Source organism: Thermobia domestica, chromosome 7, assembly GCF_964235325.1.
Source record: "Thermobia domestica chromosome 7, izTheDome1.hap1.1, whole genome shotgun sequence".
Taxonomy (NCBI): Eukaryota; Metazoa; Arthropoda; class Insecta; order Zygentoma; family Lepismatidae; genus Thermobia; species Thermobia domestica.
The window spans coordinates 168083284-168103634 of record NC_137460.1 but is presented as its reverse complement, the minus strand read 5'-3'; the positions used below and the strand labels follow the sequence as shown (position 1 = coordinate 168103634).

General features: G+C 37.6%; 1 protein-coding gene across 6 annotated transcripts in view; it reads right to left on the bottom strand.

The window, feature by feature from the left end:
• GAPcenA (GTPase activating protein and centrosome-associated) overlaps positions 1-20351 on the bottom strand; it is a 772500-nt gene that overhangs the window by 628612 nt on the left and 123537 nt on the right. For all 6 annotated transcript variants that reach the window (XM_081765583.1, XM_081765580.1, XM_081765582.1 and 3 more), the window contains one exon: positions 10760-10943. In XM_081765583.1, coding sequence (XP_081621709.1) covers positions 10760-10943 — 184 coding nt within the window. The remainder of the gene's footprint in view (positions 1-10759; positions 10944-20351) is intronic.

Below are 20351 nucleotides of genomic sequence, written 5' to 3'. Positions count from 1 at the left end.
TTAATGGCGAATTTATTGGTGTACAAACTTATCGATGTCTAGATTATTAAGAAAGTTTTGGTTATTGCTATGACACCTCTTGCGTACGTCCCGTTCTATGTAGATCATAGATAACTCATAGCATAACCGCAATAGTTCGTATATTTTGAAATAGCCAACGTGAGATAGAGATATACGGCCATGCGTTGGCTATTTCAACTTCCTCGGTGATTAAGTTGTTAACTAACTTCATTAAAATCATTTGAAAATTTGTCATGGTTTTGGATATCTTACCGTACTCCATACTACCTTAAGCTACAATGTTATAACACAGCAAAATTATTATTATTATTAATTATTATTATTATTATTATTAAATGATCTAGTTGAAAGGTAGTTATTCTGAAGCAATGAAATTAATGGAATAGCTACTGTATCTTAGTCTTTCTTGACTACGGAAAGTTGTGTTTTTACTGTGCAAGTAAAATGTTTATTCCATTAAAAAAAAAAAAAAAAACTGAGGGGCGAAAACTGTTATGTTTATCAAAGGAAAATAAACAGCTGCATATTGTAACGATAGTATAGCTTTAAATATTCGTCTCATTCTAGATGGTGACTTCGAAAAAGAGGACAGTGCCCGAAGGCTGTTCGGCACACGAGGTGTATCATTGATAATGGTCTTGAATTGCGGAATTTGGTTACGGGAAACTCATCCCCCTTGCTCCTTCCCTTGAAGAAGACGACATTGTCTCCCCGTTTCGCGCGAATGATCGTAAGCTATAATTCTCTCTTCATGTGATTAAAGCTCGCCTTCTCATTGGTCGATTTTTCTTTTGTTGCAATCTTCGGCTTATCTGCTTCTATTATCTAGAACGTTCCAGAAGTGAGTACGAGAGGGAAACATCAAGGATGAGTACGAGAGGGAAACGTCAAGGAGAGTTCTAAAATCTTTCTGTAAATAGTATTTTGTGATTGAAGAATTCTCGCGGAGGATCAGCCTAAGAAAAATCTTCTTTGCAAAAGAAACCAGAAAGGAAAGAGAGTTACAGGTAAGTTCAATAAAAGTGTAGTTACATTAAATTATGAATGATGATTAGCACCCGCAGAATATTTTCAATGCAGTGGGCTGTGTAAATTGCCATGTTGTGTTTACGAAACATTTACATCTCCTATATGTTTACCTGTATTGTTAGGTGGTCCTTATACGTGGTCCATGTCTTCCTCCCCGATTTTGACAGCTCACCAATGATGGAAATATACAAGCCGGCTTCATCCAGCAAATATGGATAGAATTTGAGAAAGCGCTTTACACGATCCAACTAATTTATCATCCAACTTTTTTATTCGAGTATCTTTTATGAATCTGAATTACGGGTATACAATCAATTACGTGTTAAAGACAGGGACGTAGCCAAGGAAGGTCCTGGGCGTCTGTACCCCCTCCTCCGAAATTTATGGAAGTTGTTAAAATAAGGCCTAAAATGGTGTTTTCCTTCCAAATTTTTCCGGGGGAGGGCCTCCTCGAAATGAACTTCTAGCCAACGGACCCGCCTCCCCGAAATCAAATCCTGGCTACGTCACTGGTTAAAGATCACAATAGGTTATGCAAATATTTAAGAATGTACTAAAAATCAGTGAAGTTATTATTATTCATTGTTTTTTTCATGGAACCCATCTTCTGAAGGAAATTCGGCTCAGTGCTTCGAACACAGCTGCTTGCAAGAGTAGTTATACTTGCACGAACACTGTAGGGTGGCCCCGCGATGCGTAGTCGATAACGCTCTCGCCTTTCGTTGGAGCGGTCCCGGATTCGATTCCCGGTGTGATCACTCGGTCGGAAAGGTGTAACAGCTTTTTCAGGCCAGCCATCCTGAGTTCTCCTGCATTTTCCTCACTCCCCCCAAGCAAATGCCGGGATGATATCTCACATATAGGTCCCAGGCCGCCTCCTTCCCCACCCATTTCTTTCTTCCTTCCCCTTCCTCGGATTGTGTGATCGCCGAGGGACGTCATCCCTCAATCGTGACGGGCTTATGGCCGTAGATGCCGGAGTGCCCATAAATTGCATCAATTGAATCAATGAACACTATACGGGCTATACAAACGTGGTTCAAAAAAGCTTTCGAAATTTTCATAAATCAGTAGGGGTTTCGATAATCCTGAAGAACAGTTCCCTCAACCACTGTCGCGCCTAGCACTTTTCTAGACAAGCTTTAAAAAGTGAATTGTTCAGGTCATTTTTGTTCTTAATAATTATAATAGTTCGAAAAACACGAATTCACTTTATGAAGCTCTCATGCATAGAATACAAGGGGGGGGGGGGAGTTGGTATGGGAACTGTTCTTAAGAATTTCTGGAGTTTCTAGTCATGCAAGTACAGAAGTGAACCCAATAAAAAATTTTTACCTTGTACATGTATTTTTCTAGCTTCAGGTGCAGCAATGATACAGTCTTATTAATTCCTTATACATGTATTTTCCTACCGTGTGATTATATGTCATTACAGTACATCTGTATATTTGATTTTTAAACAATATTTAACTTTATACCTACATAAACTTGAACGGCCTCTTTCGCGTATGCAACTAGCATTTCACTACTCCTTGGTTGGGTAAATAAATGAAAGGGTGTTGGAAAAAAGTAAATTGATGAATTAATTTTGTAGACAACGCTATTTTCAGTTTTAAGGTGTTGTTTAGAGAGAACATTAGTCTCCTTTCCTTTTCAAGACTTTCAAAGAGATTCTCCTGCCTCCCCTTAGCGTAGTGGCTGGCACGCGCATCTTTGGTGCACGTTGTCCAGGGTTTAATTCCGGTGGGGGCACTCTTGGAACGCAGTGGTTTGGAGCCCAACTTTAAATTGTAGGTGCCGTACTATATAGCCCCGTTGTTGACATAGGACGTTAATTCAATCAAACAAAGATTCTGTTCGAGATAGTGATAGTTAACTGTGTTCACTATACAATTAGGTATTAGCTTTTAACTCTATTCATTATGACTCTGAAAATTATCAGAAAACTTAAATAAAAGACTTCTGACTAGAGTAATACACTTTTATTACAAAAACTGTAACACATTATTTTAGTTTTTGTAATAAAAGTGCATTACTCTGGTCAGAAGTCTTTTATTTAAGTTTTAGCTTTTAACTGTTTGTTGAAAGATTTACGTCCTGTGTCAGCAGCTGGGCTATTAAGAACGGGAGCTATAGTATAAAGCGAACTCCAAACCATTGCACCAAATACCCTCATCGGGAATCAAACCCAGGACCACGCGCACCAAAAATGAGCGCGCTAGCCATCGATTAAGTGGGGGTTTAGCTTTTGAAGCATAAGAAGGATATTGAAAATGCCGTATACTGTGTGCAGAATAATTTTGTTTTTATGTCAATTTTTAATACGTAGCTAAGCGAACTGGTGACATTATTTCGTGTGCGTAGTCCTAGTTATATCCCTATTTAGTTATTATAACAGTTATGTTAAGTGTTAATGATTTTACATGGTCGATGTGAAGCAGTTTTAAAACCATGAAAAAATACTTAGTGAAATACTATTTCAGTTGTTAACGAATTAGTCTATTTTGTAAGAAATAGAGAATGGCCCGTTTAGATTGCCTTGCCCTTATATGGCGGCGTCCATGGATTTTTCCAACCGATAAATATATTATAGGTACGTTATTAGAATCAAATTTTATTTTTGATATCAGTGTCTCGAGATACTTCTTCATGTGTCTATCTTATATTTTATTTTTTTATTTTTCAGATGAAGAGAACAATCCTGGCTTATTTTACTCCACGCAAGAAGGGGAATACTGGAGACGAAGCTGGCAGTTCTTCAAGATCGGACTTCGCTGTAGATGAAGCTGGCCCTTCTTCAAGATCAGACTTCGCTGGAGACGAAGCTGGCACTTCTTCAAGATCAGACTTCGCTGGAGATTAAGCTGGCCCTTCTTCAAGATCAGACTTTGCGTGTGATGAACCAGTCATTTCTCCAAGATCAGACTCTGCGTGTGATGAACTTGTCACTTCTACAAGTTGGACTTCGCTGGTGATGATTCTGGCACTTCCACAATGGACTTCACTCACGATGAATGTAGCTTCTCCGCAAGATCAGAAGCTACTAGGGTTGGTGATACACCGATTTATGACGGGCCTTGTTCAATTTCTATCCGAATCAGAGAACACGATCATTCTTCAGTAAACGATATATCAAATTTCATTAACGTTGAACTCAACAATATGGAAAAATTGGACAAACTGAAACATCTTTGGACACCACCTTTGAGCTACCAGTTTCCGACTGAAGATTCTAGGGGTTTCAAGCGTCATTTCCAAAGAAAATGGCTGGACGAGTATAAGTGGCTTGCCTACTCGAAGATAAAAAGTGGATTGTATTGTAAAAGTTGTGTATTTTTTTTAAATAAAGGAAACGTTGGTAAGGGTTCTCATCAAAAAGTTGGCCTCTTCATACCCAAGCCCTTTTACAATTTGAAAAAAGCTTTAGAATCATTTAGGAATTATCAATCTCTGCAGTACCATAAAGATGCAGTTCTCACTGAAAAGACTTTTTTAGACTTCGCAGAAAAGAAGAAAGTACCAATCGACCAAGTACTAGATGTAAAAAGGAAGATTGGAGATAATCGGCTGAGGTTGAATGGGATAGTGGAGACAGTGAAACTACGTGGCATGCAAAACATTCCTCTACGAGGACATTCCGATGCAGGACGAATATCCCTCATCACACCTATCAATAACGATGGAAATTTCCGCAGCCTTTTAAGATATCGGGTTAACGGAGGTGACCTACTACTCAGAGAACAACTCCAGAACAGTGCAAGAAACTCAATGTACACAAGTCCAAGAATACAAAATGCATTGATTGAGTCTTTGGGGAGCCTTATTCAAAAAAAAAAGAAAAAAAAAATTATAGAAGGAGTGTGTGAGAGCCCTTTTTACACAGTGTTAGCTGACGAAACAACACATTTCTCAAGTTGAACAATTTTCATTGTGCCTCAAATATATTACTGAATCCAAACCCTTTGCTATAAAAGAGGACTTTCTTTCTTTTGTGCCTGTTTACGATGTCACGGGTCAAGGTTTAGCGAGAACATTGCAAGAAAAACTCATAGAACACGGGCTTGATTTAACCTATATGAGAGGTCAAGGCTATGATGGAGCATCTACCATGAGAGGCGAATTCAGAGGTGTTCAAGCTATTTTAAAGAAATCCTTTTCAAAAGTAATATACACCCATTGTGTGAGCCATTGCTTAAATTTGTGTATATCTGATACGTTTAAAGTTCAGGCTGTTCGAAATGCTATGGGCGTAATATCAGAGACGTGTTCATTTTTTCGAGCCAGTGTAAAGCGTACCTCCATTTTAAAACAAAAAATACATGATTTGGCACAAAATGCTGATTCTGAGTTTCACAAACTGTTCAAAGATTCTCTGGAACTTGCAGCTCATATAAATGTTGAAATAACAATTCCAAGAACAGTTGGTCTCCAAAAGAATCGAGCCAATCCACCTTGTAAAGACCCGGAAACATATTATAGAGTGACACTTTTTATACTATGCTTAGACGACATGATTTCTTCTCTAGATGAAAGGTTCTTAGCTCACCAGGATACTGTGTCATCTCTACTGTATCTCATACCAACTAACCGTGATGTGCCATTTGATATCTATAGAGACGACTTGACTGACTCCTACGATGAAATACTTTTGGAAGGGTGGGATTTATGGTGACAAAAATGGAAATCAGAAGAAAAACTTGAAAGTGTTCTCGCCGCATTAAACGAATGCGATGAAAATATTTTCCCAAATATAAGCATACTATTAAAAATACTTGCTGTACTTCCTGTTTCTACAGCTTCAGTTGAACGAAGCTTTTCGAAACTAAAATTAATTAAAACATTTGAGGAGCTTAACAAGTGAAAATAGACTGAATGGAATTGCGTTACTCTCTATTCATAGAGACTTGGCTTTAGAAATCACAAATGATCATGTCATCGATCATTTTGCTGGATCTTGGAAAGCAAGACGTTTGCAACTCGCTTTATAAAACCTGTGTATAAATTAGGAGTATTTTATATAAAATGTTATTGTTTTCTACAGTTCTCTTCCTACAAGAGCTTACATTATCTATTACGATACTTTGACCAATTGCCTTCGTTATATACACTACTATAGATATAGAAATGAATTATACTAATGGAAAGAGGATTTTTAAATAAAAAAAAAAAAACCCTTTTGTTTTAGATTAAGCTCGGTATTGTAGTAAAATAATTTAACTTTTAAGTGCACAGTTGTTTTTGGTAGATAAATGTTAAATGGAATTATCACTTTACAAGGTTACTTTTTTGTGAGACATCGATGTTCTCGTTCTGAATGGATGTAGCAAATATGCCGAATATACTAAATATTTTATTGTTAAGGCTACTTGGTTTCTTCCCTAAATTAAAAAAAAAAAAAAAAAAAAAAAAAAGTTGCTATGTTACTTGACAAAAGTTCATTTAGCTACTGTATGTACTATATTCTTCACAACTGATTTCAGCCTCCTTCCCCCCCCCCCCGAAAATAAATGCTGCGTACGCTACTGGCTGTATAGTCACTGTGATCTCACTAGCTATGGCTGAACATTATATAGACAATTCCAGCTGGACTTGTTGTCCGTCTAGAGCTAAGAGCTTACTGGCATGCAGTGTCAATATCCTCTGCTTTTATACAGGTAACGAATATTCCAGACGGCCTAGAAATTTCTAGAATGTTCCAGATGATTCTGAAACTCTTTAGCATATTCCAGACGGTTCTAGAACCATCTAAAATGTTCCAGATGATTCGAGAACCTTCCAGAATATTCACATATTCAAGTCAATGCAATGTACTACGATTGATAATGGAATGTTCCAAAGATCCCCACAGAATTACTGAATTACAGATTGCACCAGAAAGACATTACTGCTAGGTCAGTTACACCTTACTTCACTAGTACTGACAAATTGGCAAGTTTCCATATTAGTACCCCAGGTGTCTCTCCCGACATGGTCACACGGGGAAATCATTGTAGACACCAGGCCCATTCTTAGCCCAAGTTGACATTTGGCCCATTTATACCGGACATATGGGGCTACTTTGGTACCCAATTTCAAGGAAATCAAATGGGCAGTTTCTGAGATATCTAATTAACTAACTAACTCTATGGCCTATGGAACCCGGAGGTTCAATGCCGCGTTCACAAAAGTTCATCATCAGTTTTGTCTCCGTTTCTGAGGTATCACTGATCCAAACTTTTTCCGGGCTTTCCCGAAAATGATATTCGATTTTCAAATAAATGTTCCTGACATATCTTGTAGCCTATTCTTTCCTCTTCAAAATGATATATTAATTTTCTCTCTAGCTCAATATTTACAGGAGACATGATTAATTGAAGCTAACAAGGTTTTACAAAAAACATCAAATTTATCCATTTTTTATCATCCTGTACCCTGAAGCTACAGGGGGTACAGGGCTAAAATTTAGTGCGTGATCATCTCTCACATGTACACCAAATTTAATCAAATTCTGAGACGAAAAGTTTTTTTTGAAAATTTGGTTGATTTCACATCGAATGGATCATTATGGTCCTGGAGGTCTATATCAATATCATCGAGTACCACTTGCTCACAAAATCGCTTGGCAAACCTTTCCCATTAACGGAAAAAGTGTGCATCTAAAGGCTGGACCAGGGACGTATACAACTTGACGATCTATATACAGTAGGTCAATCAAATCCCTCCAGGCACTTCGCGAATAGACATTGCAGAGTAACATCAGTTACGCTTACGTTCTTGATGCTGACAGATAACAACAATTTCTAACTGGAAAAACACTGTAGGTATAAACAAACTCTCTACAATATTAGTGTCATAATTCTTATTACATTCCTGTGAGTGATTATTATAACTTCCATGTTATATTATAACACGGAAGTATTGTAACACGGTCAAAATGACTAACGTAATTCCAGATACGACCAGATTTGAGTGAAGACCTATCGTTTCCGTATTGATGTCTACGTGTCTGTATGTATGTCCGTCCGCAGAACATTTCGTCAACGATAAAAGGTTACATATAAACACGAAGCTCTGCACAACTTTCCATTTGAAGGGAAAGGGAAAAAAAGAAGGAATGTCACAAAACTACATTTTCGAGAAAACGGCCTTTTAATATTGAAAATCATGTACAAAATGACTAGGATTGAAGTTAAATGTTGTTGTCCATTCGTTATTGTACGCAGTGAAATACGACCAAGAGTCACCAATAGGTAGGCTAAAGCACTCGTTAAAGCATACACATGGACATTCCTTGTTTCTTCCCCCTTATCCTTCATTTGTTTCAATATTCGTGAAGTGCCTGACATTTAACATGTAATATCTTGTAAACGGTAAAAGACACGGTAAAACTAACCACACCAGTGAATTACCGAGAAAATTGTATACGAATTCGATGTATCATTTGCACCTATTCCCATTTGAAAAACCAAAAGTTGAATGCAACATGGGGGATCCAAGATGATGGCCGGGGAGTGTAACACGTGTCAGAGAAGCAGTACTTCATCCAATTTGTTTTGCACATGCCCAGATTCGTGTCTAGTTACATCTAAAGAAACTAAAAGTAATTTTGTATCTGAGCGTTATAGTAGTTTGTAACTGAATTCTGGATATATGGATACTCATAAATATGGAAATTACAGGTATGGGCCGCTAAAATTAGTACAAAACACATTAGGCTATTTTGCATTTGAATCAATTTCACAAGAATCCCGAGGGACACTTCACGAATGCATCTTGTAAGTTAGATTTTAATTGTATTCCTTTTCCAACTGCTCGCTCCTCTCTTTTATTACAACTTAATAGTGTTCATCACATTGGCATTAGAATAGCTACAAGTACTTCCGTACCAGTTCTGTTGCTATTCTTATGATTGAAAAAAAAAAAAAAACTTACTATATCGGTCTGAAAGACGCTCTAGGATTATGCAACTTGTGTGCATCACATTACTGACCACTGTGCAACTTTCATTTTCGTCAGGGCCGGATGTACGACCTGTATATAGCACGTCCTCTGGTCACACGCTCATGGTACCTTAACTTTACGACGGACTAAAAATATCTCGTGAACTTGATGTCCCACGAAGTGTTCCTTCAAGGTTCTCTCAATGATACCAACAACGTGAAAACATGTCTCGGAAGTTTGGCGGAGGCCATCCAAGGAGTGTCACTGGCCAAGAGGACAGTTTAGTATGTCTAACAGGCAGGCGAAATAAACGTAGCCCCGCCTCTAATCTCGGAAGTACTTGTAGCTTTCCGCTGCTGATTTAGGGACTGGTATCATTTCAAAGTTTATAGTGTACAGACGGTTAACTGAGTGACGATACCTATACCCCAGACGAAAAATAAACTATACGTTTTCCAATCAGAGGGTTCCTCACCTACCACGTATTTACATGAAAATATTCACTAGCAAGTACCCGGGTATGGCAAATGAGAAATCCAGCAGTTCTAATATTTTGAGGCACTTATATTCCTCAGTTTTGCTCGCCACAATTATGTTCACAAACGTTTAAAATTCTATTGTTAGGTTTTTGAGGGGAAATATTAAACCACAAATGAAAATAAAGGTTTATAACGGAAGTAAAAATCGTGTTTCAAATTTGCAGAGTTTTGCAAGTTGTTTTCAGCTTTTCATTTAATTCTCTGACTTCTTCTGAACACTTTAGGAGCTAAATCAGCTAAGTTTTCCAGATTAATAGAAACCCTGCTCTATTTGAAGAGGAAATTAGTGAAGTACATTCATATCAGCATAAAAGTGTAAAAGGACAGGAAAGCCCAACCTATGAGATCGTATCAAGTGGAAAACCATTTATTAAGGGTAAAAAACGATTTTAAACGCCCTACGGCAGTGAGACCTTATTTGTGATACCGTTCCTCTCTGACAGACGGAGTAGAGAGTATGATAGTACAAGACTGAAATCTAATTCAAAATAATACAGCAGCAATCGGATCAGTTATGATGCATATATCCAATACACACTACCAGCTACATCTTCATAAAGTGTCACAGCACTGAGCACAACTGCTACATCTTTCCATAAAATCATTCGACAGGAAGCAACATCGAGAATCGGTATATATAGGTGTTGTAAGATAGATAAAGAATGCTTTTTCCTGCAGAGTACTGTACAGAAAGAAAGAAAAATGAAACCAATTTCTCACTATCCCCGAAAAGGCAAAGATGAAAAAACCAGATGTTGCTGTAGTTCTGTCAATTTTCAAGAACTAGTCAAACAATTGTGACTATTATCATGATCTACCTTGGTTATGTGAGTAATTTAAAGTAAAGCTGCAAGGTAAGCTATCAAAATCCATTTCTAAAGAATACAAAATATTTCTCAACCTCCTTATTTGGTTCTGAGTTCCGTTTCCGAAAGTAAGGTATCCATTCAAATTATACCACTTTAATACTATGTATTACGTCATTTCTGAGGTAGAACAGTGGTTTACAGCGAAAAAAATCAGGATTCTGTATCAAAGGCTCACGCTGCCTGAAAGGTGGCGAAAAAGTGTCAACATGCATAGCAACTATGTACAAAAAAAAATAAATTCTCCATAGATCATATTTAACTACCAGGTAGTTGCATTTGTTTAAATAACTCCTAATATTTTCGTACAGTACATATTGAATAAGAACTGATTCACGGATTTCAAGAATATATGTATTATACAGATATCTGAATTCTACTTACGGCTTCGGGAATATCACATCGAAATACATGGCACTGAAAGATAGCAGATTCTTGTGAATCTCCGTGTGACCAAGTAAAAGCAAAGCATGAAGCTTCTCTCGAATCCGCAGTTCCTCTTGCATAAAATAAAATACGATGAATTTCATATTGCGCCATTTCAGTTTGTGTGGCAGCATCGTACAATCTAATAAGAAACAAAAACAAAGAATGAAAAATTATTTTCTCATACTTGTTTATATATTTCATCGGAAAGAATAAATAAAATGAAGATCACAAAAATTAGGTAGAACCAAGTTCACTTTTACACTGATGGATTACAAAATATTCTTTATTGAACTCATCACAAATATTCAAAAATCCAAAAATCTAGCATATAGGTTAATACACATTAAAACATGTTGCCTACCAGAGATTCTTCCACAAAAAGCTAAATCTCACTCCATGACAATTATTCTTCGAAAGTAATCTAACGTGCTGATTCTTTATTATTATTATTATTATTATTATTATTATTATTATTATTATTATTACTTTCAGAAAGAAGGACAATATAAACTTTTTTAAACCTTAACTCCAATCTGCAACACACAAAATATAAAAGGATATGAATACTCTCTTGGTTTTCTTTTGTTAGTTTCTACTAAATGTTGGTTATTTAGAAGAAATAGATTTTTACCTCACGCAGAACATTCTATAATATTGTAATGATTTTGGTAGTCAATAATGGACCGAGATTTATCCCCTTCACCAATTTATTATAAAATTTGATAAATACAAAACGTCTTTGATTACAAAGAGTACTATACTGTTTTCTCGTTAATGTCCAAGTAGAGGAGACTAGAGGTTTTGTACGGTGCCCCTTCTCTCAAGGCAGTCTCCAAGGCACCTACCGGTTCGGTGAGTCTGGAAGGATAGCCCCCTCAGCTCAAGGCAGCTTCGCGAGGCTTGGTTGTAGAAAGGACCCCTAGTCCAGTGCGACCTCGGAAAGGATAGGTGTACCCTAGTCCAGTGCGACCTGAGGGCGGTGTAGGTGATTTGATCAGTTGGATGACTGATGCTGGGTTCCTCGGTGGTCCTTCCTTTATTTGTCCTCCTCGGGTCCTTCCGTGAGGTCCGTCTGCTTTCGGCGTTCCTCGGTATCCTTCGTGTCGGCTTCTTGTCTGCTAGGTTGTTTATAATCATTATAGCACGGCCAACAAGAGATGGTCTCTGACGTTTCTTACCACATGCGGTGGGACATTGCAGCCCCTACTTTGATACCAGTGTTAGCAACCACGATCACTCTGTCTTATACCATTAATTAAATTGTCACTTCAGTTGCACCGAAAAAAACCTTGACACGCGAGTAGTGACAATGTCACTGCGAGCTGTCAGAGACGTTCTCTTACTGGACGCACTATAGCACGTGTTGAGCTGACACGTGCGTCTGTTGTGATGTGGCGATCCTTGCAATATATTTCGTCCATCAAGCTTTTCCTGCTGCATAAATGTTATTTTCTTAAGTAAATCGTACTCAAAAGTAACGCAGAAGAACACCATTACTCTACACACACAAAATCTGACACAACCCAGTAGACGCTGGTAATATCGTAAGCTTGGAAACAACCATACATGAAGTAAAACTACTCTCCTTATTTTTTTCTGTTGTATTTAGAATTTATTAAGCGTCTGCCTTCCTTCGCAGAATTTTCCAGTAGAAAGACACTCTAGGATAGGATGGATGGGAATCAATTAATGTAGTATAAACTAGATACACTTATACACTTTGAAAAATGAACTTAAATACCTTGCAGCTTCTAGTGACAGTTACTACACTGTAAATTGTTGTTAGCAAGCTGCCATATTCATGCAATCTAAAAGATTGGGCTGGCAATGGTTAGTTCAAATCCTACTCAAGAATTGGTGTTATATACTGTTCTTTCACCACTAATTTCATTGTCATCGTTAATTTCTCATAGCCTTCTATAGCCCAAAGGCCAGCTAAGAGGACGTAAAACTAATAGATCCAATACATTTAAACTGTTGTACTTTTGTTTGGATGTTGGTAACAAGCCTGAGAATACCTGAAGCTATTTTCACTTTTCGTCTATAGTGCAACACTGTAGTTTAATTCTGATTCTTCCGAATGACCCCAGGCACAAAATAGATTAAGGTCCATACCTGTGATAGTAAATACAAAATGCTACCATATCAGGTCTTTTAAAACAGCTAAAACGTAAGAGTACATGTTATACATTGCTTAATTATTCGTAGATTTAAGGCAGTCTCTAACCCTTGAAGCGTGCTGAGTTTCTCCCTATCTAAAACCATGTAAAATTTGGTCAGGAACTACTGTACGTAGAACATTGCAATTTTGGATAAGTGTTTCAATGACCAATCTCAAGAAAATGACAACAGTTTTATAGATATCTCGTTTCATTTTGCAGTGAACTTTGATAATTTAAATTTGACAACCGCGCAATAATACCGGCTGCTGCTCGCACGGAAAACAACAAATGAATTGTTTTTCTCTTTCCCCTTCCTCGCGTTGTTCTGTCTGCCTACACGAAATGCTTACCATAAGTTTATTTTTCTTTACAGGTTATTGAAGTATTATATTATTCAGTCATTTTCTCCCTCCAATCTGAAAATAGGTTGAGGCACGTATAATGTAACTTCCTTACAGCACAAGCACAACAGCCAACTGATTGGAAAAAGAATAAAACTGTCTCCTTACTAATTTTCACATTTCTTTTTAAAATTCAAACGTAAAATATTTTGAATATTCAGAGATATACTGAAATAAGAAGATAGTACTGAAGCAAACTACTTTTTAAAAGTAAAAAAAGAAAAAAAGTATTCAAATTTCAGGCTAAGTCCGTTCACAGTGAAACCAAGTGAAGAATGTGTTCAATATAAGCACAGTAGGATACAATATTATTGGGTCTGAATTTATTTGTTCAATCACTAGTTTCGTCTTGTACAGTCTGGTACAAAAATGTCTGGTCACACTCCTAACTCTCTGACATCCATCAATCTTATTCATGATGGAGTGAGTAACACAATGAAAATCTCTTTCGAACATCTGAGATCTTTCTTCAAGCTGTAGCATCATAATTTTATACATCATACGGTTCGTTAAATATGGCTCTTGAATGACTACTGGGCAGCGGCGTAAATCTGTCTTCAACATTGGGGAGGAGGATAGTAAGACCGTTTCCTTTTTTCTTTTTTTATTTAAGCGATGCTCAAAATATCTGTGAAGTTGAAAAACAATCCTGTGGAGGGTCAGGGAGCAGAGTTGTCTTCAACATTGGGAGGCGGGCAGATTTGAGGCTTATTCTTGGGGGGACATCAATTTCATCTCAGTTTCCTTTGTGGCAATCGGATACAAATCATCTCATTTTTTCCCAAAAAACACATTTCAAATCGGATTATTGGAGGGGGGACAGTCTCCTAGTTCTAAGATTGGAGGAACATATCCCCCGGGATTTGCACCAGTGCTAGTAGGTGGCCAGTCTTTTCAAGTGACAATATATTGAGAAAAATCCGTTATTCGGACAGCGGTATATTGTACAAATATACGGAATCCATATGGTTACTACGGAAATCTGTACGGAGCACACATTATCCATATACTACACACTCCTGTGTGTACTGCCTTTTTCTCCGCTTACATGCTATATCATGTCGCTGCAGATTGTCTGACATCTAACAGTTTTCCGTATATTACTATGTATACGTATGTTATATACTTCAGCTGTATGTTATATACCTTCACATATGAGATCCTTACCGCCTATATATAGTTGTTTCTTTTATACGGAAAGTACGTATAGATGGAACACTTATACCAAAAGTATTCATATATATACGTTTTCATATATGTGTGTTTGCTTCAGTATGCTATGTAATATAGTTTTACGTTAAGTCCAAAAAACTACAGGATTTACGTATGTAACCTACGTTTTTACGTCCTTTACCTACGTTATCTTTTCTCTGTGTAGGAGTGAAGAAAATTCTGATCGTGGCACACAATGAATTCGAAATTTCAAAGGAGTTCTACGTATCACGGCCTTACATGTCAAAAACGTTATTTTTAATTCAACACATGAGCTTATCCAAATTTATGCAGGCTACACTGTTCGGTGTACCAAATCCAGATTTTAAACTTCGTGTTTTTTACGAGATTTACTATATATATCAGGGATGCAAATAACCACTCACCCGAGGTCCCTATGTATGCGGGTAATATACGCTACATAGAAATAATTATATTACCTGTTGCACTAACTCGGTTCTCTATAGGCCGAGAAGGCTGCATGAAAGTGGAGTATATTGTAATGCCTTTGTATGAGGAAACGAGTAGGCGTGCATTTTTTTGCTTTTCAAAATTATTAAAAGTAGAAACTTTTTTGGAGTTTTAAACTTTATAAATTAAATCCCTCATGGATCTGTTTGGCAATTTGAGTGATATTGATAGAGAAAGTTTTACCTCATTTGGTACTGATTTAACATGGAGTGGCCACACGTTAGGCGATATTACAATGGATGAGAATGAAATTTCGCGTGTAGAGAGCCCAAACTATGCACACGTTTGTAGAAGTAAAGGCCCTTGCTATAAAAATAGTGAAAATGTAACCATGGAACCTCTGGGATATGTTAATTTAACTGAAAATGAGGTGAACATAGAGGCCCCACTAGCACAAGTTTGACGTTCGGCAAAATTATCAATCTTTTTACGGCTGAAAGTGATCAAACAACTTATGTTAAAACATTTTATGGTAAAAATATTAGTGATGAACGAAATTGTGAACAAAGTAAAAGTAACATGGTGGGTAGAACTTTACAATGTGGACCCATATGTGCACAGCCTAAACGAAACCAATCTTTGGGATACAGCTTTAAGTTTGATAAGTATCTATCAGAAACTGTGTATAAATCTGTTCAAAATCAAATGCATGATGTTCCGTATGTGGACGGAAGTGATAGTTTGCTTTTCTGTCAGTTCTTATTAAAAGTGGAACTTTTGATATCTCGTGGAATTGCACCGAATGAAGTTACTTTGGTTTCGGTTTTGAGTAAGTTAAAAGGTGACGCGTATAGGGAGATGCAAGTACTGTTAAATGCAACCTTAGAATGGCGCCATATATCAGAAAGGTTACTTCAGTTATTTGTGTGTATTATAGCGTGTATAAAATTCACCCAGGAGAACTTGTACCATATTATGAAAACTTCTGAACCATTTTATGACTTCGTTGAAGAAAAGGTTTACATTTTGAACATTTTAAGTATTCCTATGTGTGAGGAAGAATTTTGTACACTCGTGTGCAATTTAGTTACACCTGAAGTAAGAAATGTTCTAGTTTTGACGCAAATTCCTACCACTAAACAACTTTTATTAGATTATGCTCGTTCGTTCGATGCAAACTTAAAGTATTCGAAGGATTTTCGTACAGTTTCGTATAACCAACCAGGGTGTATTTCTTATGGAAGTAATACCATTTCTCGTCCGCAACCTAAATTCTTTAGTCAAAAACCTTCATTCTCTAAAGCAAAGATTTATAGTGGGTGCAATGCTTGTGGACAATCTACTCATCGTTCTGTTACATATAATTATAATTCTAAACGATTTAAAAACAGTGAGAAGAATTCGATTGGAACTTTATTCTCTGAAAACCTAACTGTTAATCAAAATGTTGCAAAAATAGTAGTGTCAGTATGTCACGAAAATGTATTTTGCGTGATAGACAGCAAATCTTCAATCAATTTTTTTAGCCGAACATTTTTGAATAAACTTAAGGAAAAATGTAATCCAAAATCGAAGTCTGTGAACATTTCAATTTCCGGAATTCCTGGAAGTAAGACAATTAAGGAATTAGTGCAAATAATATTTTTTGTGAAACGTAAAAAATTTGTGGATTGGTTTGCAGTAGTGGAGCAAACCGAATTTAACCTATTAATCGGTATACCTTTCCTTCACGGACACCAAATTTATGTGGACTATGCAAAGAAACTAGTACATTTTCCTCAAGAAAATATTACGGCAAATTTAACATATAACTCCGAGAGATCTTGTGAGAACAACTTCTGTGCCCCAGTTTTCAATTTCAGGGTTGCCCAGGAACGACTTGTCAACATGCTTTTATCGGCAGTGGTCTTCATGGGAGTCACAATTCTGAATCTCAAAATGTCTTTCGTCGAGGGAGAGAGTCTGCCGTGAGAGATGCGGATTCTGATGTTGGAGGAAATGGAGCTAATCCCAGATCGTCGGCTGTTTTGTATGCGGAAGCTGGTCCGAGTGGTGTAGGTTAGCAGGATGTTCCATCTACGTCTAGTCAAGCTGTGGGGAGTTTCCAACCAACAAGTTCTTCACCGGTTCAGGGAAAAATGTAAAGTTGTTGTGTTAACAAACTTGTATTCTGCAGAAATTGAAGATTATGTTAAAGATCTTATTTCTAGATATCCGGACGTTGTTACAGATAAACTCGGTAGAATTAAAGATACTGAAATTGAAATTCAGTTAGAAGATAAGAGTCTTTCAGTGACTCAATCGTATCTATTAGCTAAACATAAATTGCAAGAACTTGAAAAATTCGTGGATGATTTGATAGATAAGGGTGTGGTTGAGGAAGTAGATAGTTCACCGTATGTGTCGCCTTGTTTTTTAGTTGTCAATAATGACAAATCTAAACGGCTCGTAGTCAACTACTCGCAGATCAATAAAAAGATGGTGGCTTCCGGTTTTCCAACTCCTAATGTAGAGGCATCTATAGCTAATATAAGTCGTCACAAAATTTATTCAAAAATTGATTTAAAACTTACCTATTTTCAACTAAAATTAGCTAAAGAATCACGAAGTATACTGTATCTGCAACTCCTTCTAGGCTCTTAGCTTTCAAGACCATGCCGATGGGATTTTGTCAATCATTAGAGTACTTAATAAGATATTTAAAGATTTAATTGGTGAAAATTTAGACCTATTTGTTGATGATATTTGTATTCACACGAACGATACTGAAACACACAAAGGAATTCTTGAAAAAGTTTTTGCTCGATTAAAGGACTGGGGAATAACTATCTCACCTAGGAAAACCTTTTTGTTCAAAAGAAAAATAAAGTATCTAGGGTATGAATCTGAGGATGGAAATATGAAAATAGATCCTGATAGAGTAGAAATAATAAAGAATTTACCGAAGCCCAGGAACAGAAGGGCATTGGCTAGGTTAATAGGTTTTGTTTCCTATTAATTAAAGTTTATTCCAGGATATTCGGAATATTTAGCACCATTATATAAATTAAAATCTGAAAAGGTCCCATTTCGGTGGGGAAAAGAAGAGGATAATTTATTGAATAAGATTAAAGAGGCTATTGTCGAACATATTGTTCTGAAAGTTCCAGACTTTAGAGAGCCTTTTGTGAGCCATTGTGATAGTAGTTGTAAAAATTATAGTGCTATCTTGCCACAATATTATGATACAGGTAAACTTCGGCCCGATTATTTTTGTTCTAAAGCAATTCCAGAGAGTGAATGGTCAAAAAACATATTTGAATTGGAGACTCGAGCCCTTTGTCTAGCACTTACAAAATTTGATATGTATTTATTTAAAAAAAATACTGTTTTCTCAGACAACTCCAGCCTCACATGGATATTGCGCAACCACAAGCGTCAGCGCAAATATGGGTATCTAATTGAACGTAGAAGTACAAGTTTGACGTAGTTTTTCTGCGGTCACGCCGTAATGACCTTGCCAATTTTTTAAGCCGTATTTATCAGTATACAGAGTTTACTTCACCATCTGAAAATATTGACGAGATTGAGGAATTTGAAGGCAAAGAGGTTCATGTATCTTATCTTAATTTGTGGCAAGAGCCTTTGTTAAATGAACCATTGCATAAGTATCAACGCGAAGATTCCGAATTAAAAGAAATTATTGAAAAACTAGAACGAGGTGAAATTGTGAGAAATTATTGTATTAAAAATAATATTCTGTTAAAACAACTAAAGGTAGAGTTAATGGAGGTTTAAGAGTTGTGGTATCAAAATCTATGGTTAAAACAGTTATTATATATCATCATGATGAAGTAGTGGGGGGAGGTCACAGTGGAATTTCACGTACGATAGCTAAGCTAGCATCAAAGTTTACGTGGAGAAATATGTTTGAGAAAATAAGAAATTATGTACGCGAATGCATCATGTATCAGAAAACCAATGATAGAAATACTCCTAAATACGGAGAATATTATTCGAGAAAAGTTATACAGGGTTCATTATGAAAGTAATAAGCATGATGCTACCCTGACTCAACAATCCACCGCAGCGCGCGCTGCCGACGCGGAAAAAGTAGTGGGTGGTCTGTCCTTCCAAACGCGCCCGGAGTCACTCTGCTGCGAGCAGTGACAGCGTGTGGATGTCGATCCGCGTGAAGCACGTTTTTATAAGTTGTAACACGGCGCGATGGAGGGTTCGCTCGAACAACGCTACGCCATAAAATTTTGCGTCAAGTTGGGTAAGAATGCTACGGAAACTTACCAGATGCTGATACAGGCCTACAAGCAGGAGTGTTTGTCAAGATCCCAGGTCAGAAAATGGCACAAGTCGTTGAAGGAGGGTTCGGAGGAGGTCGCCGACGAGCCCCGTTCTGGACGCCTAACAACGACCAGGACCGACAACAACGTTAACCGTGTGCGTGAAGTGTTGCGCTCAGACCGGCGTGTGAGCATTCAACAAATCGCGGACACCCTAAACATGTCAACATTTGCGGTACATGGGATAGTGACCGAGGACCTGCAAATGCGAAAGGTCTGTGCGAAGCTTGTACCGAAGGTGTTGACGAACGAATAAAAAGAACTTCGAGTTTTGCGCTGCAAGTTGTTGGCATTGTGTGAAAGTGATCCGGACTTTTTAGACTCGGTCGTAACTGGAGACGAATCCTGGATGTTCGAATACGATCCAGAATCCAAAAGACAGAGTGCGGAGTGGCACACCTCATCCTCCCCCCACCCAAAAAAGGCGCGCATAAGCAAATCCCGAATCAAAACCATGCTCATTGTCTCCTTCGACGTTCGAGGAATCATCCATTTCGAGTTTGTGCCACCAGGACAACCTGTCAACGCAGAATTTTATCTAGAAGTGCTCAAGAGACTGAAACGCAGGGTCGTCCGCGTTCGAAGTAACATCAAAGACTCAATGAAACTCCACAACGACAATGCACCAAGTCACACCGCCTTCACCGTCGTCGACTTCCTGGCCCGGAGCAGAACCCCAGTGGTCCCCCACCCCCCTATAGTCCTGACCTGGCTCCTAGTGACCTTTTTTTTTGCCCCGTTTAAAGAGACGCCTCAAAGGAAAACATTGGAACTCCGTGCAGAACATTCAAGCCCATGTTACAAGGTTTTTAAAAGCCATTCCAGCCGAGGACTTTAAAGATGCTTTCCAGGCGTGGAAATCACGTCTCCAGAAGTGTATCGATGCAGAAGGAGCGTATTTTGAGGAATTTTAAAGATTTGCAACAATCGGAACAATAAAACAGTTTTTCTAAAGCAATGCTCATTACTTTTATAATGAACCCTGTATATCCTTGTCATACTTATTACCTAGATAACTTAGGGC